This window comes from Lissotriton helveticus, chromosome 7, assembly GCF_964261635.1.
Source record: "Lissotriton helveticus chromosome 7, aLisHel1.1, whole genome shotgun sequence".
Lineage (NCBI taxonomy): Eukaryota > Metazoa > Chordata > Amphibia > Caudata > Salamandridae > Lissotriton > Lissotriton helveticus.
In genome coordinates, this window is record NC_136068.1 from 1,710,032,015 (window position 1) to 1,710,055,953 (window position 23,939).

Sequence of the window (23,939 nt, forward strand, 5' to 3'; positions counted from 1 at the left end):
TACTCACACTGCCCAGGGTAACAGCAAGCTGTGTTGTCCCCACAATCCAGCCTGCTGCTAGTATCTTCAGATCCAGGGGAATAGCAGGCTGTGTTGTCCCCATGGTCCAGCCTGCTGCTAGTATCTTCAGGTATACTCACACTGCCCTGGGGAAATAGCATGCTATGCTGTCCCCACATTCTTGCCTGCTACTAGTATTTTCAGAAATACCTACAATGCCCTGGGGAACAGCATACTGTGGTATCCCCCTCAATCTTACATGCTGCCAATAACTTCAAATATCATCACGCTGCCCTGGGGGAAGAGCATGCTGTGTTGTCCCCACATTCCTGCCTGCTGCTAATATATTCAGATGTACTCACACTGCCCTGGGGGAAGACCATGCTGTGGGGTTCCCACATTCCTGCCTGCTGCTAGTAACTTCAAATATATTCACACTGCCCTGGGGAAAGAGCATGCTTTGTTGTCCCCACATTCCTGTCTGCTGCTAATATATTCAGATATACTCACACTGCCCTGGGGGAAGACCAGGCTGTGGGGTTCCCAAATTCCTGCCTGCTGCTAGTAACTTCAAATATATTCGCACTGCCCTGGGGAAAGAGCATGCTGTGGTGTCTCTACATTCCTGCCTGCTGCTAGTATCTTCAGATATACTCACACTGACTTGGGGAACAGCATTCTGTGGAGTCCCTACAGTCCTGCCGTATGGTAAGTCCCTGCAGTCACATTGCCCTGCAGGACCAGCATGCTGTGATGTGCCCTGGTCCTCCCTTCTAATGGCCTTATTCATGTATACTAACACTGCTCTAGGGGAGCAGTAGGCTGAGAGATCAGCTCTGGAACTTGCACAGTGGAACTAAACTGCTACTCACAAATGCTGCTGGTCTCCTTCCGACATACTAACACTGCCGTGGAGGGACAGCATGTTGATCAATCACCCCTCCACACCTTGCATGCTGCTAGCATCCTCCATGCATATTCACAATTGCGAGGAGGGAGGACAGCATGCTGTGGTGTCCTACCAGCCATAATTGCTGGTCTCCTTGATATATACTCACAATATCCAGGAAGAGCAGGGTGCACCAGCACTACATAAGCTGGTCTCCTTATGAAATACTCACTGTTGGACTTGGGCCTTTTTGGCAGGTTCACCCATAAATTTTTTGCCTTTAGCCTTTGGCATGGTGGTAGTGATTTTAGGCCTCTGCGCACTATTGCACTGTTGCCCAGTGTAAAGTGTGTGCGCACTCTGAGTGTGTGTGCTGAGAGTGGCCTGCCCTCTCATAGGAATGCATGGGGGATATGTGTTCCCGTAGTGATTCCTGATATGTGGGGAGTGCAGGGGCGAGTTTGGTATGTGCGAACTCGTGGTAATAAATGCTATGCAATGGTGTGCGCAGATTTATTGTGTCTAGTGTAGAAGGGACACTTTTAGAAGTTGGCATTTCTGTGTGCTGTGAGATGTGAATTGTATGTCAGGCTTGTGAGTGACAGGGGCTGGCTGGTGTGTTTGGCTCCAGGAGCCGGGGGAGCCTGCCCAGTGGTGAATAGGGAGATATGCATGTAGATGGGAGGGAGGAGTTGCACCTGGGACCTGAATAGGGCTGTGCCTTCCCTCCAGAATGCCTGTGGTGCGTCTGATGTCCCTGGCCTGTCTTGTGAATAGGGAGAGGGGCTGAGCAAACCAAAGTACTCCAGAACCAGTTGCATCTCGTTCTCCCCTTGCCCGCACCTTTTAGACACAGGATTTCTGTGAATAAAAGAAGGGGCTGTGACCCCATGAAAATGTTCTTGTCTTGGACCGGAATCTGCCAGGGGCGTGCTGCTGCTGGAGCTCAGGGGAAGGGTGCCCACCCTGCTTATTTTAATATTTGAAAGCAGGTGCCCATCCTGCATTATGCCCGCTTATTGCCGCCTCCTGATGATATCTTAACAGCGGGTGCCCACCCCTCTGTTTATCTTTATTCTGAGGGAGCCTACCCCTCCTTTCTTGCCGCTGCAGTCCCGCTGCGGCCGCCCCGGAAATCAGGCAAGCCTGCCTGTGACGTGGGCGGGACTGCGGCAGGACTGTAAGCAGGATACGGCAGCCTGGGGCCTCGCGGGCTCCACACTAAGTCCCGGTCCCGAGATGGGGGACCGGGTGAAGCAGGTGAGGCGGGGCTACCATGAGTAGGGAGAGCCCTGCATCATGCTGGACGAGGCCACCCCAGAGCCTGCCTTCTGCCACGGAGCTGCAACCGGTAGAAGCCCCGCCTAAGAGCCAGTGAGTAAAAGCAGGTTGGGGGGAGTTGAGCCAAGGCACCCTGCTCTAGAGTAGCCCCGCTTAGCAGAGGGCTGCTCCGACGCTTTCCGCAGTGTTTACTCGGGCCCAGAGGGGCCCATGCTTTTTTGTGTAGGGGGTAGTGTCGGAGCACATTGTCGGTGCCCGCCCCCCGGTCCCGCACCGCTGTTGTTGGCCCCATCATTCTTCATAGAGCCTGAGGGCTCCAACGAAGCCCCAAATATTTCCAGAGCCTAGATGGCTCCCAACATTTGGCGATCAGTCATTGCCCAGGTCCAGAGGGGCCCTTGCTGTATTAGGGGGGCATATTGGTTTTCAGAGTTTAGATGGCTCGAGCCCTAGCCTACTCTTTATTTACAGCACCAGCGCACTCCACAGTGTTTGAGTGTATCATTTATTTTCAGAGCCCCGTGTGGCTCCAACGGTTGGTGCATTTTGTCTAAAGGGCTACTGAGAGCCCATGCCCCATTTGAATGTTTTACAGCTGCCCAGCAAGTAGTGGGCAGCTGCACTGTTTAGGTACTTCTTTATTTCAGGGGACATGTTTTTAATCTAGGAGTGAGACGCACTCCTTTGCCCCATCTCTGCCTGCACAGCTGCACAGCACTTAGTGCCGGCTGCACGTTTAGGCCTTCATTGAGACTCTCAGCTGCCCAGCAAGTAGTGGGCAGCTGCCACGTTTAGGTTTGCACCAAGTGCGCCCTGTGACTGTCGATGTTTAGGCAGCAGCCCTGACTTTGTGGACAGAGGGCATTTGAGCCCCTTAGAGATGGCCAGTTGGCCTAGGGGACTATTAGGTTTGTAGGGCGCAAGGCCCTAATGTCATTTTTATAGGTGCTAGGAAATGTAATGTTTGTAGTATGATTTATGCACCTTGATTTATGCTATAGTTGTGCTTTTATGCTTAGTAGGTTTTACCTATTGTTTTATTTCTCTACTGTGGTCTAGGTTTGATTTATTCCCTACTGCAGGTTATATTACTAAGTTTATTTCCTGATGCAAGTTATGTTTAGGAGTTATGGTTCATCCTATTTTAGCTTATGAGCTTGGCGCAGAATAGATTTCTCGCCTTATGTGGTACTGTACCTGTTATGATTTATGTCCCAGGTTGACGCTGAGTATAGTGTCTGCCAGTGATTACTGGCTACGTTCTAAGTTCCTGATTAATTCTAACTTTTACTATTCTTTACCAAGGGCTAATTCTTACAGTGGCCCATGTGGCCCTGTCATGTGTAAATAATCCCTTGTAAACATTGCACGTGCCAGTTGGCACAGTGTACATTGTGTGATTACTATCTGATGTGTTTTTATTATAATACAAAGGCTATTTGTATATATAACCTTGTGTGGAGTTCCTTTTGTGGTGTGCCTAGTGTGTTGTTACTGTGTGTGTTGTGCAAATGCTTTACACATTGCCACCAAGATAAGCCTAGCTGCTCGTGCCAAGCCACCATGGGGGTAAGCAGGGGTTATCTTTGGCGTGTAACTCACTTTCCCTGACTAGAGTGGTGGTCTCTGCCTGACTTTGGTGCAAGCCTTAGCCAACCAGAGATCCCCATTTCTAACACTCACACTGGATGTGGAAGCTGACAGCTCCACAAAACATACTATCTACAATAAGAGATGCACGCGGCCAGTTTGTGGGTTTTTTGGCATGCGTTGGTTGGCGCTAGCGGTGGCGCATGCTGAGACTGGTTTGCTTAGGAATACTAGCAGGTGTAATTTACATCGATGTTCGTGTTATTTTCTTCATAGTGCGGTGCATCCACTACCTGAGCTCGCGCCAGGTGAGGTGGGGCTTCTCCTTCTCATCAAGTGGGTGAGTGAATTTAAATGTGTATACTCACATTATGGTGAGTGGTGACTGATTTAGACGGTCTATTTGCCGGCCAATAACTGTATTTGACTGGCATTACATTACTTTGTATGCATAACACTGCATGCTATTTGTAATGTTTTACATTGTACCCATATATCCTCCCATTATCTTTGAGTGACTTATATATACACTTTTCTTCTTATATTTAGGATGGGAAGATGATTGTACAGTAACCTACACTATCCAGGTGATATGGTTTATTTATTCTTTGATCCAATTGATCTTATTTAGCAGTAGCACTAATGGTCCTGAGGAAGCAGCTGGAGATCTCGAGACTCTATTAGAATGCAGAAACATGTCGACCTTACATATCTACTAAGTGGTTATTTGTTATGCCACTCATTTGCACTGTTTTTATTGATTTAGGAGTGTGACGGTGTTTATTAAAATTGTTGTCCCTGATCACGACCTAATTTTAGAACCCCTTTTCTTTTTCTTTTCACAACACATTTTCTCTTTGCACTGCTATTCAGTACTCCACCAGACACGCCATTTCTCACATCTACATATTTGCTGTGGTTTTTCCTGGTACATGGTTGTTATCAGCCAGTGCAGGTTTTTTCACCTTCAACAGCAATAGTCATATGTGTCAAAAGAGATCCCAGATGATGAAGGGCGGTCTCGATGGTGGACTGATGGGAACTCGTTTCTGGTAAACTTCTCCTTAGTATTTTGTACATATGGGTACTTTGTTTGTTTGTGCAGACTCACTGTTGACTTATGTTGGTGTCATTTCTGTTCAGGGGATTCAACAGGTAGAGTCTTTAATATACCCCTGGGACCGTCTCTTTGTGATTAGTAACACTCACACTGCCCTGGAGAACCAGCATGCTGTCGTGTCCCCACAGTCCTGCCTCCTGATAGTCCCTTCCAATAAACACAATATGCCCTGGAAAGCAGTGTGGTGTCCCCACTGTCACCTTCAGATACACTCTAACTGGGCAAGGAGCATGCTGAACAGATGAAACCACATTATTATTCTGCAGGTATGCTACAGCTAAACTCACACCGCCTTAGGAAGTATAGTGCTGTGGCACACCCCAGTCCTGCATGCTGCGGCCTCTTTCAGAAATAACACAAACAAAAAGGGGGGTAGAAGTGTACCAAGAAGAAGTGCCTATACTTCCAAATGTACAAGTACGACCCAGGTGAAAAAAAAGGGAGCATCCAAGGATCACTTTCAATACACCACAACCAATCCTTCCTCACCCAGTCTTCCAACCACAAAAAGCACCTAATTTTTTCAGTTGGATGAACCCATACATCATATACCCATCCCATCATCCACTTAACAAGAGGCAACCTTTTTTATGAACAGGCTGGGAATCACAACCATGGCTAAAGAAAACAGAGACACTGGTCCACTGGGAGGACAACCCACAGAGAGCCCGGACAAGGAGTATGACAAATGATGACCACCCCAAGAACAAGCACCTCCCCAACCTTGTAATAAACTTGAGCGATAAGGAGGTCACAGACATGCAACTGAAGGTTCTCAATAAGGACCTAGGATTTTTGCCTACCCAAACATTAGACAAATCTAGCTCCACTGCAAATTGGCTGAATTCTTCAGGAGAATAAAACTGAAACCCTACTTCTCAGATACCAAAAAAACAATTCAGAAGAGAGGGGACAATGCCACAAGAAGTCTACCTTTGTCCTACCAACCCATGCTGTACCAATAAAGATCTTAACCTTTGAGCAAGCTGTATACAATGATGTACAAAAAATTCAAGTTGACATTAGGAAGATTTTGCATAATGTCTTGTGCACAAAACGAGGTCTTGGAGATCTTGAGCTCTGACAGTACATTCGCAATCAACCCAGCGGATCGAGGAGAAATAGTGATACACACAACTCAAGCATACAGACAGGCATGTCTTCACCTGTTAGAAGACAACAAAAAGTACTGGATAATATAAACTGATCCCCCTCCCCTACAACAGAATAAATAGAGTACATGATGCAAGATGCACTAACTGGCAATTGGATCTTCAAGAAGGAGGCAGACTTTTTGAAGAACAATTAACCCAATTGATCCGCCACTTCATATTCTACACCCTCCCTAAAGGACATAAAAACCGCATCCCACCACTGTTGAAAGTTGGGCTGAGACCGTCAACATTATCGGCGCCCTCTTGCTCTCCTTAACCTTTTTGTGCGCGTAAAACAGCCGCCATTTTGAACACCATGGTTTCCCTGCTCTCGCCGAGAGCCAGCACGCTTCTCTCCCCCTCCTAGCTTCGCCGGCATCCCCCGCATACTGACAACCCCCCTGCCTGCACCTGCCGCGAATCATAAAACCCCTCTTCAGCGCTGCTCTGCCCCGGGCCCTCGTCCTGTTCTCAGCGCAACACCTCCCCTCTTCCCATTTATGATCCCCGGCCCTTTGATGCAAACCCCCTTCTTTCCCGTGTGCCCGTTCGTCCTCCTCGTTCCCAAGCCGACACCCAGCTCTGCCGATACTGTTCCTTGCCCCTCCCCGTACAATAGAAAGTTTCCCCCCCAGCAAGGGATCCCCGGGTTGATCAAAGCCCCCCGCCCTACGAGATCCGATCGAACCCCACACACTCCATGGATCGGCAGAGTATCCAGCTGCGCGATGATCACCACCTGTTGTGAACGGGGCAGGGACTTCCACTGTAACCTTGCGTGGGAACGGGTTGGAAAGGGGGGAGTCTGAGAATGTCTTTCCGTACATCAAAGTACCAACGAGAATGTGTTACGTGCAATAAAGAGATAAACTTGTGTATAAGAGGCCAGGCCTCAGGGATGCAGTTAGAGCACCTCAGAACGATACCTTCTGTCCGTTTCGTTGTGTTCTCCTCCGGAGAGAATAAAAATCTTGTTTCCTGCCTTCCAGTCTCCAGCGCCTGCCTCTTCAATAGTTTAACTTCTTTATGGGTTCAAGAGGCGACACCGCCGGGCAATACTTAAGGATCGTATATTCTGGTTGGTAGTGCCACCCTTTTTTCAACAATTGGCGTCCCAAGCGTGGGGCCCATCAGCGACCCATGGATCCAGTGGGAGAGGTCCTGACGACAAAGTGAACGACTGCAACGATCGGGAACGCGTCTGTCCGATAGACCCTCGTCTGACAGCCGATCATCCGAACTTCACTGGTTCCGAACAGACCTCTCTCGGGTGATCTACGGTCCTGACTGGGAACCATAAGGAGTGCCGCGAGGATAACGGAGAAGAGAGGACGATCGGGCGCTGGATTCGGAAGACAAGAAACTGTCCATGCGGTCCGGGTAAGGTCGTGTAATCACGACAAGTTGCGAAATGATTGCTTGATTGCTTGATTGTTTTAAAATACTAGTATTGCTCTTTTTATTTATTTGGAGATTCACTGTCTGCAAACGGAGAAACAACGGGCTCTCTCTTTGCAAGCAGTGGAGGATAGGTAGGGCAGCAGCCGTGCTTATTTTTTTCTCCCCCACTCAATAATTACTTGAAACTGAACTGTTGTTCGCAAAACTATTGTTTCCTGGAGATTCCCTGTCTGCAAACAGGGAAGAGACCACCCTTTTTGCAGACAGTGAAAAGGGTAGGTAACGCAGATCTTTGCGGACCTACTCATTCTCCCCATTGTTATTTATTGGTCTTTTGTTATTTTGATCCATGAGGTATTCACTGCCTGCAAACAACGTAGAATAAAAATATTCTGTCCAGTCTTTGCACCTAGTGATAAGATAGGCAGTGCTGACTTTTTAGTCCCTCGTTACGAGCCGTCATGTCTGTCTTCTCCCCACTGATTAGTAGCCTGTTTAGCCCGGACCGCTTATTAGAGATGGACCATCCAGCCCCACTGGAAGGCACCCCTAATAAGGACATGTTCATGAAGCATGGATTGACCGCCATAGCCTATAGTAAACTGTGGCATAAATATACGAAAAAGGGTCAAGAAAGTCAGTGGCCCCTGATAGGATCCTTCGATGATGATAAAATAAAAACGCTAGAAACTGCCCTGGGTAAAAACAAGACAACACCCACTATGCTTGACAGTTTCGGCATGTGGCGAAAAGAAACTGAACAACGTAAAAAGAAAACTGAGAGTAGGCTGGAAAAAGAGCTGCGAAAAGCAGCCCACCTAGCTGCCCAGAACTTAGAAAAAGAGATAAAGGAAAGAGAGAAAGCTAAACAGAAACTAGAAATGGAAACGGCAAGCCAGTGTCCGGTTAGAACTCCCTCCATGCTCTACACTGATTTACCCTCGAAACAACGAGCCAATGAGGACCTGCTGTTAGGTCCTCCTATCATCTACATGCCCCCTCCATATGCCCCTTCTCAACCCTTGGCGCAGCAGGCGCCACCCCCAGGTACAAACGAAGGTACCGCCACAGCGTCGGCCCCAATGGCCTCTGTGCCAGCCGAACCCCTTGTATTAAAACCCGCATCAACAACAACGTTAGACGACCATGAGACTCGAGGGGCTGGCCCTGCAAGAACAAACAGACTAGACAAAGATGAGCGAGCGGGGATCGACAAAATAGCAAGGACACTGGTAGAAAGGAAGGATGATGAAGAGTACATCACAGATATGTTCAGCTCGTATACAGGGAGTCACAGACGACATTTTACCGTACGACTGTGTTATCATGTCTTGAATGCATACGAGGACCGATATCGAGACAAAGGTCCCGAGAGCCTAAGGACTCTGTACCGGAAGGTCGATATCGGGGATGAGGGCGAGTGTGATGTGTCGGACCTCCTTACGCGTACGCTTGAGGTTTTCCGCCACCTCACTGAACGAAAGCCGGGAGCTAAATCCGCAACCTCCGTAGTGACCGAACCACCAACCGAGCAATCTAACACCATGATGCCGATACGAGAGGCTGCCCCTTACTGGGTTCCTCCTCGGGGTACAGGGACTCACGATGATGCAAACAACCAAGATGCGAAGGGAAGGGTAGTGTACAACTGGGTCTACCAGCCATGGGACCGGCAAGAGATACTGACATTCCGGAAATCTCTACCCGACCTACGTAAAAACCCCACTGCCTTCTATACTGAATTGGGTACAGCCCTGGGCTCAACGATTATGACCCTGGCTGACATCGACTTGTTCTTCGGGTTATGTCTACCAGCTGATGTGTGGAAGCAAATCCGGAAAGTCGACCACCTTGAGCTGTTTGGACATACCTGGTCACAACTCAATGACCTGGATAAACAACGGGGACCAGGACAAAAGCCTTTGAAATCCATTCTAGACCTTCCAGATAAAATCGTAGAGAAATTAAAAACCCTAATCCCAGAAAAGAAAGTGGACTGGTCGATAGTAACAGCCTGTCGCCAAAAACCCCAGGAGGATGTATCGGAATACTTCTCCCGGTTTGAAACGGTGTTCTCCGATTACAGCGGCCAGGACATGACCACTGCAACCGGACACCATCTGTTTGTCCAGAATTATGTTAAGGGCCTATCATCGGAAATCTCCCAGAAACTACAGGCCAGCGAGAGTAGTTGGGCAGCCTCCAAACCTACAGCGATTCTCCAAATGGCCCAATATTATGAGCATCAGAAAAATGAAAACGATAGGGCGACAGAGAAAAAGAAGAAGGACTTAAAAGAGAGGGTGATGATTGCCAAACTGCAAGGGGTGACTATAGGACGAGACCAATACCGGGGAAACTACCAGACAAACGTCCCTAAGACTACATTTCCCCAGGACCGCACTCTGACTTCCTACAGTGGACGCACAGACCTTAGAGAAAACCAGTGCGCTTTCTGCAAAGGGACTGGCCATTGGAAATCCCAGTGCCCAGTTCTTCTGGAAATGATCAGAAACAAAGACCCCAGGGATGTAGCAAACGGACCGAGACCTAAGGGACAACAACGAGGGCCCCCAAATGACGCGACTAACGACAGATCAAGCAGACCAAATACGTTCGATCGACCCAGGCAGAACCAATATCAACAATCTGACTATGACGACACTCACACCTTCGCATAGGACAGCCAAGGGTGAGGGAGGGATCCAGTCGAGCTCTATGTTGACCAGCAGGGCCCTTATGTCACTGCTAAGGTCCTGGGTACCAAGTCTCCATTTCTGGTAGACACTGGCGCAACACGTAGTGCGTTATCTAAACGACTGATTCCAAGGGCACCCTTGTCTGGCTCACTCATAACATCGACAGGTTTCGATGGAACGCCCTCCACCAACCCTTTGTCTGCCCCGATTCTCTTTGACGTAGAAAACAACACCACCGACACCACGTTCTTGCTTTCCTCCAATAGCCCTGACGCCATTATGGGACTTGACTTACTGAAACACTTCCGAGCGACGATCAGGTGTTCTCAAGATGGAGTTCGAGTGTTTCTTTACGACAACCCCGTTCTGCTTAGACATTGCTCTCCCCGACACATGTTTTCCATCACGACGTTGACGCGTCCCTGCTTGACACTCTACCTCCGTATCTGTGGGCCAAAGCGGATTCGGACGTAGGGCGTATGTTAATTGACCCAGTGCACATTACTGTCCGACCAGACGCAACACTCCCAAAACTCCCACAATATCGGATATCGCCAGAGGGCGAGAAGGCATTGGTAATGATTATCCAGTCACTGATAGACGCAGGAGTGGTAGAGGAAGTGGTTAGCAACGTTTGCAACAGCCCTATCTTGCCCATTATCAAGAAGCAGGGAGAGGGAGATGAGAAAGCATACCGTTTTATCATCGACCTCCGAGAGATCAACAAAGTGGTGGTACCCCAGTACCCTGTGGTCTCAGACATCACCACCATCCTGACTTTGATTCCATCCACTGCCACCACCTTTTCCGTCATCGACCTCAAGAACGCATTCTTCTCCATCCCCATCCACCCAGACAGCCGATATCTCTTCGGCTTTACCCTAAAAGCCCGCTCATATAGGTTTTGCCGAGCGCCTCAAGGCTACACGGAAAGCCCTAGCATTTACAGCCAGGCCCTCAAAAGACAACTAGACCAAATCCAGTTACCCGACGGAGTGGTGTTGGTACAATATGTCGATGACATCCTTTTGGCAGCCGACACCACCCCTCTAGCGGTTACCGCCACCATTCAACTCTTGCACTTCCTTGCGGAAAATGGCCACAAGGTCTCCAAGAAGAAGTTGCAATTCTGCCTACCCCAGGTCACTTACCTAGGCCACCTTTTGTCCAAAGATGGAAGAAAACTCACCCCTGATCGAATCCAAACCATTCTAGATACCCCTGTCCCTAAGACCCAGAAGCAGGTTCGCTCCCTATTAGGCCTCACCTCCTTCTGCCGACAATGGTTACCAAACTTCAGCCTCGTTGTAAAACCACTGCTTTCGCTGCTAAACAAAGACGTCCCTTTCCCACTCCCTTGGACCCCTGAGTGTCAAACTTCCTTCACAGAACTGCGAGATGCCCTTTGCTCAGCCCCTGTCCTAGGTACCCCTGATTACAAAAAGCCCTTCTCCCTTTACACTCACGAAAGGGAGGGGTGCGCTTTATCTGTACTGACCCAGGCCATCGGCCCTAAGCAACGACCGTGCGCTTACTTCTCTGCCACTCTTGACCCTGTCGCCAGAGCCTTGCCTGCCTGCCTTCGAGCTGTAGCTGCTGCTGCAATCTCTATCCGACAAAGTGAGGGGATTGTACTCTCGAATTCCCTCACGGTACTGGTACCCCATGCAGTCGACACCCTCCTGAACCAAACCAAGACGCAACATCTGACGAGTGCACGACTGACTGGATACGAACTGACCTTGCTTGCCCCCCATATCACCCTGAAAAGATGCACCACACTGAACCCAGCAACCCTGTTACCCTTGCCAGAGAACGATCCCAATGTGCACCCCGTACATGACTGCGTGACTCTTACGGACGAACAGACCAGGAGTAGGGTCGATCTCAGAGACACGGCTTTCCCTGACCCCGACGGGGAGCTGTGGGTGGACGGTTCTTGCATCAAACTCTCCGATGGTACCACTTCCGCTGCCTATGCAGTCACCACGGCTCGAACTGTAGTAGAAACAGCCCGCATCACCCAGCGATCTGCCCAGGCAGCGGAACTGATTGCTTTGACGCGAGCCTGCATCCTGGCAACAGGAACCACAGCGAACATTTACACCGACAGCCAGTATGCCTTCGGGGTGGTTCACCATTTTGGGCTCCTCTGGAGGGAGAGAGGATTCTTGACCTCACACGGCACACCCATTTTGCACGAGGATTTAGTCTCCGCCTTAATCGAAGCTGTCCTCCTCCCCAACAAACTTGCCGTTATCAAATGCCAGGCACACAAGAAAGTGACAGACATTATTGGACAGGGAAATGCACTAGCCGACATCACCGCCCGAACGACAGCTGAAAATAGAACGACAACACGTATGTACGTGACCAGGTCACAAGCAGAAAACTGGACTGACGCCAAGGACACAATTAGAGACATACAAACGGCTAGCACACAACACGAATTGACTGAATGGACACGGGTGGGATTGAAAGACGATGAAGGCTGCTGGCGGACAAAAGACACGAACAGATGGTTGCTACCTGATTCATACTTGATTTCCATATTAACCATGGCACACTCCCCTGCCCACATAGGATCAGCCCCCATGATCGAACTTGTCTCCAGGGTTTGGCACAATGACAAGATCCCAGATTCCGCCAAACGCCTGGTCCAACAATGCTTAATATGCCTGCAACACAACCCCGGGAAAGGAACTGTAGTACCCCGGGGGGGATTTGGGGTCCCAAACCACCCATTTGAAGTCCTGCAGATGGACTACATCCAGCTAGACAGATGCCAAGGCTTGAAATATGTGCTCGTCGTGGTGTGCGCATTTAGCAAGTGGGTGGAAGCATATCCAACCCGTGACAACACCGCTATGGCCACTGCAAAGGTTCTGTTAAAGGAGTTTTTCCCCCGTTATGGCCTCTGTCGTGTTTTATGGAGTGATAATGGCCCCCACTTCGTAGCCAAAGTTATCCAGCTCATCCTAAATGGGCTGGGTATTAAACAGAAATTCCACGCAGTCTTCCACCCTCAATCTGCTGGGCTTGTCGAACGACACAATGCCACACTAAAGCTTAAACTGGCCAAAATAGTGGCTACCACGGGCCTGAAATGGCCAGACGCCCTCCCATTGGCATTGCTATCGATGCGCTCTACCCCCACCCGACATCACTTAACCCCTTATGAAGTTGTCTTCGGTCGACCCATGAGCGTCTGGTCTGCCCAGAAACCAACTTCCATTCATGACGTTCCGGACGTCCTAATGTCTGATTATCTGTACAAATTGACTGAAACTTTGTCTGTCCTTCATCAGCAGGTGCAGCAGGCCATCCCCGATGCTTCCAGGGGTCCGGGTCACGCCATCCAGCCGGGGGACTTCGTGCTGATCCGAAATTTTCAGCGATCAAAGAGTTTGGAACCCCGGTGGACGGGCCCCTGGCAAGTGCTGATCACCACTCGGACCGCACTTCGAGTGGAGGGGAAGAAACACTGGCTGCACGCTCATCACTGCAAAAAGGTCTCTCCAGCCCTGGCCACGACAGACACCGTCAACACCCAAGAAGAGCTCCTGAACCAGGACCGACCATCGTTGAACTGCTATCCTGATACTGAGACACTTGAACTTTCAAAACATCCTGACCCCACTGTGCCATCTCGAGAAGGGTATTTCCTGCGTCGAAAGGAGGGAGCTTCGGCTAAGTAGGCCACGGACTAGGTTAAAGGATCTCAGAACGGTGACCCAAACTACCAAGGGTTACCTGGAGAGAAGCTAAAACTAAGTCTGTGGTCCTGCCCACTACCGAGCACCTTGAAAACGAAGATGATGGAAGCGCCAGATAAGAAGATGATGGAAGCGCCAAACAAGAAGCCGACGGGGACAGCAGGAAATACCCACTACAGAAATCCGAGAACAGACAGACTCCATAGCTCAAAGACAATTGCTCTCTTCATCACAATCCTCTTCTGTTTTCTCCTCATGACCACGCTCTGGATTTTGGAAGAACATGCACCTGCTCACGAAACATTCCTAACCACTGCTCAGCCTACCACCATGAAGGACCATTATCTAATTTCGCTCTCTCCTCAACTAAGAGAGAGGCGAAAGGAGTTTTGGAACAACTCTTTCGTGCAGCTACTTCACCAGCACAATCTTGCCACCAATACCACCAACTGCTGGATCTGTGGGTTGCTACCCCATGCCACTGGACATTAAATACCATTCATCCCTTCACCCTTCTCTGTCCACGGCTCCTGCCTTGCTTGGCTGATCCTCCTGCAAGAAAGCTATACGGGCAATGCCACCTCCAGCAGAACTGCAGCACATTCTTCTCACGGGGCCGGGCGAAACAAGACAAAGACACACTTCTGCCCGCTGACCCCCAGCGACTCGATCCAAATGGACATCCCGGCTAAAGAACGAATCGAAATGCAGGTGTTCAACAATCCAACCAGACCCACCTTCTCCTATCTGCGGAAACGAACGGCTGCCACTCTGACTGTGGCCCTGTCGGTCATCAACGTCACAGGCCACATGTGTGTAGAAGGACTTGGGACACAGCTGGTGGGTCGCAGCGCTTGCCGCTTTACCAGAACTTTGGATTCCACGGATCCACCTTCCTTTGTGTCATCCCCAAACATGTATTTCATCTGCGGCACGAAGGCCTACACCTGGCTCCCCAAAGGCTGGGGGGGCACTTGCTACATCTCCTTCGTCCTTCCTCCGACTTATGTAGCCCCAGCGAATCACCACAGGCAAAAACGAGCCAAAGACATTGAACAAGCCGACTCAACAGGGGCGCAGTTCCTCGATGCTATGAAAGGACTCGTCCCCCTCTGGGGCCCGATGGCAAACAGCCGTGCCATCCGACATTTGACTCAGGCAGTCGAGACGACCATGAACATCACAGCGGGCATCTTTGCCAACAACACTGCCGAGCTCCAAGCGGTCCGTTTGGTGGCTCTTCAGAACCGCCTCGTTCTAGATGTGGTTCTGGCGGACCGTGGAGGAGCATGCCGCATTATTGGGTCCAGTTGTTGCACATACATACCGGACAACTCACCCTCAGTGTACAAAGCCATCGAACATCTTCACAGACTCTCTTCGGAAGTTCACCAAGAGCAAGAAGAATGGTCGCTTGGTGGTTGGTTCTGGGACACCGTCAAAAGCTGGGGCTGGAGACTGCTCACCATTATCATGATTCCCGTAGTTGTAATATGTGGCCTGTGCTTGGGAATTCAATGTCTGCCACCTATGTGTTCTTTATGTGCGAGTTGTATTTTTCCCAAAACTGTGGACTTTGGAAGCGAACACATGAGAGCATTGTATGATACCGAAGTTAGGAATTTGATGAAAATTGACATTGAGTAAAGCAAGTTGGCTAGATATGTTGAAAAGGGGGGACTGTTGAAAGTTGGGCTGAGACCGTCAACATTATCGGCGCCCTCTTGCTCTCCTTAACCTTTTTGTGCGCGTAAAACAGCCGCCATTTTGAACACCACGGTTTCCCTGCTCTCGCCGAGAGCCAGCGCGCTTCTCTCCCCCTCCTAGCTTCGCCGGCATCCCCCGCATACTGACAACCCCCTTGCCTGCACCTGCCGCGAATCATAAAACCCCTCTTCAGCGCTGCTCTGCCCCGGGCCCTCGTCCTGTTCTCAGCGCAACACCTCCCCTCTTCCCATTTATGATCCCCGGCCCTTTGATGCAAACCCCCTTCTTTCCCGTGTGCCCGTTCGTCCTCCTCGTTCCCAAGCCGACACCCAGCTCTGCCGATACTGTTCCTTGCCCCTCCCCGTACAATAGAAAGTTTCCCCCCCCGGCAAGGGATCCCCGGGTTGATCAAAGCCCCCCGCCCTACGAGATCCGATCGAACCCCACACACTCCATGGATCGGCGGAATATCCAGCTGCGCGATGATCACCACCTGTTGTGAACGGGGCAGGGACTTCCACTGTAACCTTGCGTGGGAACGGGTTGGAAAGGGGGGAGTCTGAGAATGTCTTTCCGTACATCAAAGTACCAACGAGAATGTGTTACGTGCAATAAAGAGATAAACTTGTGTATAAGAGGCCAGGCCTCAGGGATGCAGTTAGAGCACCTCAGAACGATACCTTCTGTCCGTTTCGTTGTGTTCTCCTCCGGAGAGAATAAAAATCTTGTTTCCTGCCTTCCAGTCTCCAGCGCCTGCCTCTTCAATAGTTTAACTTCTTTATGGGTTCAAGAGGCGACACCGCCGGGCAATACTTAAGGATCGTATATTCTGGTTGGTAGTGCCACCCTTTTTTCAACACCACCATGACTCCCAACTGTCTCCGGGATAGGGCCAATTTAAGAATCCCTGTTGCAATTCAGTGACTTTTGTTATGCCCAATAGTGCAGAAGACACCCACATACTTAAGGGACACAAACAACCAGCTGCATATATTACCAAACCCTGACAACAATCTACTGATTGGTCTTGACTTTGAGAGTGTTTACACTAGCTTGCCACAGGAAGAGGCACTCAGGGTCTTGGGCAAATCCCTTACCAAGAAACCTGAGATTATAGAACACCATGGCATTTTGTACCGGAATGCGTTAGAATGGCATTCACTAAATATGTTTTTTAATTCAACACTGCACGTTACCTACAAAAAACATGGTACATCCATGAGGATTACCTTTGCCCCAAGTGTAGCTGGTTTCTATGTCTATGATTTTATAACAACATTTTATCTGTCAGAAAATAACCCATTGAAGGATAGGATAGATAGGATAGACACTGAGAGCCAATAATAACCTCCTAACATTTGACAGCTTTTACCTGAGACCACTGAAAGAGAACCTCTCGTATGGCCGATTTTTGTTGCTAAAGACAGGGGCGTAACACAGGCCCCCGCAGCCCACGCAGTGCGGGGGGGCCAAAAGCTCCAGGGGGCCCCCTCGGCACGCTTAACACAGGCCCCCGCAGCCCACGCAGTGCGGGGGGGCCAAAGCTCCAGGGGGCCCCCTCGGCACTGCACTCTGTCTGGAGAGCTCCTAATTAAGCCCGGAGGTGGCCCCTCTACATACCTCGCAGGGAGGCCCCCTCAATTTTCGTAACACCAGTTGCTAAAGAAGAATTATAAGGACCACAGAACCTTTATGAAAGAAGAAGAGAATTTGTCCAACAAATTGGACAAAGAGACTACCTTGAAGGAGTAATCAGAAGAACAATGAAAAGAGGCAAGAATGCCAACAGAGAGACCCCGATTGAGCCTAGTCCAAAAGCATCAGTAGATATTAGACTGGTTTGTGTGACTACAAACAAGGGAAAGAAGATAATAGATAAAAACTGGACACTACTGAACACCTGAAAATTATTATATGAAAAACTACTGTTTTCCTATACAGGAGGCAGGAGCCTGTGAGCCGCACACAAGATCAAAGAGGTTCCCATTAATACAACATCCCTTACTGAAATGTGGGGGCATTCGAAACAAGTGGGCCATTACTAACCCTGGGCGTAGTGTGCGGAGTGGGGCTCCGCGGAGCTACGCGAAGTGGGCACAGAACTACGCCCACCCTCGCACTCCGCGTAGCCCCACTACGCGCCGCCCGCCTCCCTCCCGCCCTCCCTAAATACTTAAATAAAAGGATAGAAAGCTTTTAAAAACACTTACCTTGTCTGCAGCGTCCCCGGGGCTCCCTCTCGCCGTCCCGCGATTCGCGCCGCCACCGATTCAGATACTAATGCGCATGCGCGGGCGCCCGCGCATGCGCATTAGTATCTGAAATGGCGGCGCGAATCGCGGGACGGCAAGAGGGAGCCCCGGGGACGCGGCAGACAAGGTAAGTGTTTTTAAAAGCTTACTATCCTTTTATTTAAGTATTTAGGGAGGGCGGGAGGGAGGCGGGTGGCGGCCGGCTACGCACCGTCTGCGGAGCGCGCGTAGTGCCGCCTGGCTACGCCCGCTACGCAAAATGTGTAGGAGACGGCACTACGTGCACTCCGTGCACGGAGCGTAGCTGGCCGCCCACCCTTAGCCATTACCCATGTGGGAATTGCAGCATTTATCACTTAACTGACCTCATCAAAGTACTGACCCTGGGTTGAGAAAACTTTTGGGTTGTATGGAATCACACAAATTGTAAATTGGAATCTGTAATATACATGAACACATGCCCATGCACAAAATGATACACAGGGATGACAACTAGGAAGGTCAAGATCAAAAGTATGTTACCAAAGACTATTCTAAGACCAATCACCAACCACTAAATGTTATGGGAGTTGACAATGAATTACATCATGCAAACCTCACGAGTTATATGTATTCTCCTTTTAGTGAACATGCATGCGTTTCACTCACGGACAATGTACTTGAAAAATTAAGCTAATTGCAGTAACAATATTCTCCTATTTTTCTGCCCACAGATAAAAGAGAAGCTCTCTTAGACTGGTTTGTATGAATATGTGTGTGTGTGTGCACATATATTAGAATAGGCAAACTGTTAAGTGTATACTAGGTCAATAGAGGGATCTTATTTGGAAGGAAAGAAAGAAAGAAAGAAAGAAAGAAAGAAAGAGAGGAAGAGAGAAAGAAAGAGAGAAAGAGAGAAAGAAAGAAAGAAAGAAAGAGAGAAAGAAAGAAAGAAAGAAAGAAAGAAAGAAAGAGAGAAAGAACGAAAGAAAGGAAGGAAGGAAGAAAGAAAGAAAGAAAGAAAGAAAGAAAGAAAGAAAGAAAGAAAGAAAGAAAGAAAGAAAGAAAGAAAGAAAGAAAGGAAGGAAGGAAGGAAGGAAGGAAGGAAGGAAGGAAGATGATTCTTAAGGGCAACTAGGTGGCTGAGGCATGTACACCTTGTTCTGATACTGAAGCTAATAATTGCCTCTATATGCATCAAACCTGCTTTTAATCATGCCAGCAGACCATCTACTAGAAATAATCAATTAGGGTACTCTCTAGGCATCTTTAACTTAAAGTTCTTGTCCCTAATCAAAAGAGGCCATCCAGATATTGGCAGTATCTGGACGAGGACTCTATGATGAAGGATGGCACCAGAGTAAACGTGGGAGGGAGTCATTTTTTAAAAACAGAGGGACTCCCTGGGTAATTTCTAAGGAGAATCAGAGAGAGTTTGGAGGTTGTCTCTTCTTGTTTGGGATACTCTTTCATACATACTCACACTGCTCTGGGAAGCAACACTCCAGGATACACCCCAGTCCTGCTGCTTCTGGCCTCTTTCAGATATAACAACTGTAAATCCTGCATTCTCTACTATTAGGGAACGTCCCTCTGGGCACTGCGGTGTATGAATCGCATTGGCAAAATTCAGGTTTTGAGTTAGAAATCTAAAACACTGATTGAATACGTGCAAATTCAGGTTGAATCCAATCTTTATTCATGCCATTAAGATATGTGAATTTATATCAACGTGGAAATATCATCCTGTTAAAGTACAATCTTTATCAATAATCCCAATGCATTTCGGGCTCAGGGTTGGCTCTTCATCAGGGGATTTACAGTTGTTACATTAACACTCTAAGGATCATAAAGTGATACCTCCGTAGCACGCCACAACTTTTTAATCTTCAAACAACCAGCTTGTGCGCATTCAACCACCCTAAACTCTTTCAGATACAGCCAGAAAATAGGTTATCACAGCCTTTGCTAAATGAAGAATGAATGATGGAAGCTTGACTAATCTGAATAGTGCACCTACATTTGGGATGCAGAACCCTCACCAACCACTTGGGGCATGCTTCATCTTTGGGCCGCGCAACATAAATATAGGGACACCATCCAGATTAGTCAGATTTCCATCATTCATTCTTCATGTAGGAGGTTTGTTATACCTTATGTTTTGGTTACATTCTATTTGGAACTTCCTACTTTTATATGGCTCTTTTTCCGATCTACTCACCATCCACGTGGGAACAGCTTTCTTTGTTGTTCGCTCTAACCCCCGCAGTCGTACATGTTACCAGTATTCTTCAGCTATACTCACACTGCACGGTGAGGGCCACAGAGTTCATCCTGGTGTACAGCACTGCCTCGTTAAAGGCCTCACAGGTCAACTGGAGTCCATTATCCTCACGCATGGCTGTATGTGTAAGGTTGGACATTGTGATCTTTCCGCCATTGGCTCCCTGGGAGGCAAAGAACAGGGTAGAGAGACAAAGAATAACAGGTTAAACTTATTAGAAGAGGGGGGCACAGGAACTCTTGAATGCTGCCTTGTCAACGTTTTACTCTTAAAATAGTACATAATCAGCACTCTCTGCGCAGTCCCCCCAGTACCAATCCTATTTAGTTGCCACAGTTACCTAGAATTGAGACCTGCCATGCCACACCCATCCACTATGCTCATGTTCATGTGAAGCTTGGTCCATCAAGCCAATGGCTGCAGCATCTTTCTGGATGGCATTGGTGTCCTTCTCACGGCCACTGGATACACAGATGTAGCATGGGGCTGAATAAATGTTTTCAATGCACAATTAGCAGAAGCATCATGAATTCACAAAATTTTGCTGAGATATTTCTGCATCCCAATGATGAAAATTATGATGTTGGACAACTGGTATTCCTGAACTGATAAATTCCCAGTTTGAAGGGAAATCGGGCAGTTTCTGTGTGTGGTTCTTCCTAATCCATATTTTGCTATACAGGGAGCATCACACAACTTGCAAAAACTGCATGAAATGCCTGTATATGTCTGTTTTTTGGTTTCCCTGCAGAGTGGATTTGGCCATTTTATAGCCCAATTTTGCTGTGCATGTGGACTGAAAAAGAAGGGTAGATTTTCCAAGTATAGAAATTCTGCAAATTGTTTTTCTCATCGCTACTCAGAGTTGAATGGAGAAGTTTCCCACATCCTGCCCTACGGAGTCAGTCTCAACATATAAAATTACACATGGATCCCTGTAGTATATTCAGTTCTAGAAAGTGTTCCATTTTGGACTATCCTTTTATTTATGGCTAATTTCTCCTACCCAGTATAATCCAGGGATCGAATAGCATAAAGGCGAGAAGTCTGACCCAACTATGATACTTTGGTTTAACAAGGACCTAGCCAAAGAGTTTGAAGAAGGGTAAAGGGATAAGATGCTTGGCTCTCTTTGATTTCATCATTGTAATAAATTGGGTTATTAGTTTAGAGAGGTAAGCGCCTAGAGACAGTTTTTACAGACAGTTCTTTTCGATGCAAGGAGCCTCGAAACTCTTTGACAGGTATGTTCTTTGCTACTTCTTGAAATAAAGAAACCTCCAGCCTAGTTTGGCCTACAAGATATTTGCCTCCAAGAAAGGACATTTTTAGATCAGACATTTCTCTGAAGTCTTCCTTCTGGCAACAGACATTCTTGCCCAGAGTGAATTTTACCTATAAGGACATGTTGTGATTTCCGTGAACACTAGTGTCACTGGAATACTTTGAAAGTGTCATCTATGCCTTTTAATGGTAATCCAAAAGATGCGTGGTCATTCATTAAGAGGCCTAGATTAAAATCTGTTGAAGATCAAGGGGTATTGAGTGCAGCAGAAATGTCCAAAATAATATATATAATCCTCTTGTGCATTGTCTGACCAGTTATTCGGCTGTGCTCATTCAGAAGTAAAAAACCCCATCCCTGTGAAAGTTCTTCGACAGGTGATTGTTAGGAATGACCATCTTCATCGTGGCATTTCCTCTGACCTTTTGACTTTGTAACTGAAACCGTTTTTGTTGGCATTAGGACTCAGTGCACTTTACCCCTGCCAACCAGTGGTAAAGTGTGTGTGTTCTCTCCTTCTTAACATGGTAACATTGGCACCACATGATTGGCACATTTGGTTCACTTAAAAGACCCTAGTATATATGGTACAGCATGTACCCAGGACCTTTAATTAAATGCTACAAGTGGGCTGCAGCACTCGTACCACCTATTAAAGTAGACCTGTAAAGCATGTCTCCAGGCCTGTCTTTGCAGCTTGTGTGTGCAGTTGTAAACAACTACCATTTCGAACTGGCAAAATAAACATTTTGCCAGGCCTAAATCTTCTACTATATACTTATAATTCACCCCTAAGGAAGGCCATTAAGGTTCATAGAACAGTGTGCATGTTATTTAAAAAGAGTACATGTGTACTTAAGTTTTACATGTGGTCTCATTCTTGTAGTTTATAAATTGGAACAGTACAATCTGACAACAGCCAAAAGTTCAAGACCTGGGGAGGTATACCAGCAGAGGCTAGCAGCAGGGTGCAGGGTGCAGGCTGGTCAGCTGTGCAGTTGTAGGGAAGACCTCTGAAAGCTTGTTGAGCCCCTGTAGCTCAAACAGGAAGGAAGCCAACTGAAACTTGGAGTCTGGGATCCTGGGTTCAAAGAAAGTAGGACAAGTCTTCTTTCTTCAGACAGCAGCAGGACATTCCTTCTTCTGTATCTTATCAGGACCAGGAGAATTCTGATGAGAGGATCTGCGGGTGCCACTTTTATACCAAGTGCCAGCCAGTGTATGGGTAGGGTCACCCCTTTGTCTAACCCTAAAGTGATTCTGGCCTCAATCTCTCTACCGGGAGACAAAGAGCTGGTCCAGCGATGTGCTGCGTTTGTCAAGAAATGGGTGGGCACAGCCCCTCGCCCTCTCCTGCTACCCATTGAAGGTCGGGAAGGGCTGAGGACAACCCTGGTGGCCAGATACGCCTGGATCCTGCCCTTGCCCTGACCCTAGTGCCAAAAATCTAGGCATCATAGTTGATACCTCCCTTTCTCTGGGCCCCCAAATAAATAGAACAGTCTCAACCTGTTTCGGAATGATAAGAACACTCAGAAAGATATGTCGATTCCTCTCCCTCTCCGCATGGAAACAGGCAGTGGTGGCCCTTGTGCTGTCCAGATTGGACTATTGCAATGCCCTTTATGTAGGGATAAATAAGGGTTCCCTACACCGACTCCAACTTGTGCAGAATGCTGCTGCCAGGTTAGTGATGGGCCTTCCTAAATTCCATTCTGTTGCGGCAACCATTAGGAGCCTTCATTGGCTTCCTTTGGGTCGGAGAATTATGTTTAAAGCCCTGTGTTTGGTACACAAGGCCTTTTATAATATGGGATCAGAAGGCATCAAACAACTGTTTTGGAGATATGTCCCTGGTAAGCAGCTAAGATCTTCCAGCAAGAATTTGGTGACTGTGCCTAGGTTCAGGAAATCTAGATGGGGGGGCAGGTCCTTTTCGCTGGCTGCGGCCAACTTGTGGAACTGTATGCAAGGTCAAGCGCACACAACCTAAGTGAGTTCAGTAGTATGTTATGTATCTTTTAGTGAAAGGATAAGATCAAACTTCACTTTTATCGTTTCATTTCTTATTTATTTTGTCCATTGATGGTATTTGTTTTTACACGAAAAACCAGCCGACACGTGTTTCGTCAATAGCGGGGTGGACCCGTGACTCTTCAGGGCTGTAGACGTATGAGCTGAAAGCAGTATAGTCAGACCGGTCTTCCCACGTGTCACGTGACACGTGGGAAGAACACCCTACGCGTCCGCAAATATTTTCTGACACCCGATTAGGACCGGGTTGGAATTATCACCGGTCTAAGTGAAGTTTGATCTTATCCTTTCACTAAAAGATACATGACATACTACTGAACTCACTTAGGTTGTGTGCGCTTGACCTTGCATACAGACATAACAGAAGGTAGAGCTCCTCTATCCCCTCCTTTTCAGAGAATAGGGTTATCTCTGATCAAGCAGTGATGGAGCGAGATAGAAAACAAAATTTTGTTTAAACTCGTGAAGTCACATTTCCATAACATGAGTAATAATATTAATGATTTGTGATATGTCGTGCTAATACAACTTAGATTAAACTTTACACA

The 23,939-nt window shown here is 48.1% G+C and overlaps 1 protein-coding gene across 1 annotated transcript in view; it reads right to left on the bottom strand.

Moving 5' to 3' along the window:
• The window catches only part of NPHS1 (NPHS1 adhesion molecule, nephrin), a 291,924-nt gene that overhangs the window by 207,001 nt on the left and 60,984 nt on the right, over positions 1-23,939 (bottom strand). The window contains exon 9 of the mRNA XM_078653831.1: positions 20,094-20,235. Coding sequence (XP_078509957.1) covers positions 20,094-20,235 — 142 coding nt within the window. The remainder of the gene's footprint in view (positions 1-20,093; positions 20,236-23,939) is intronic.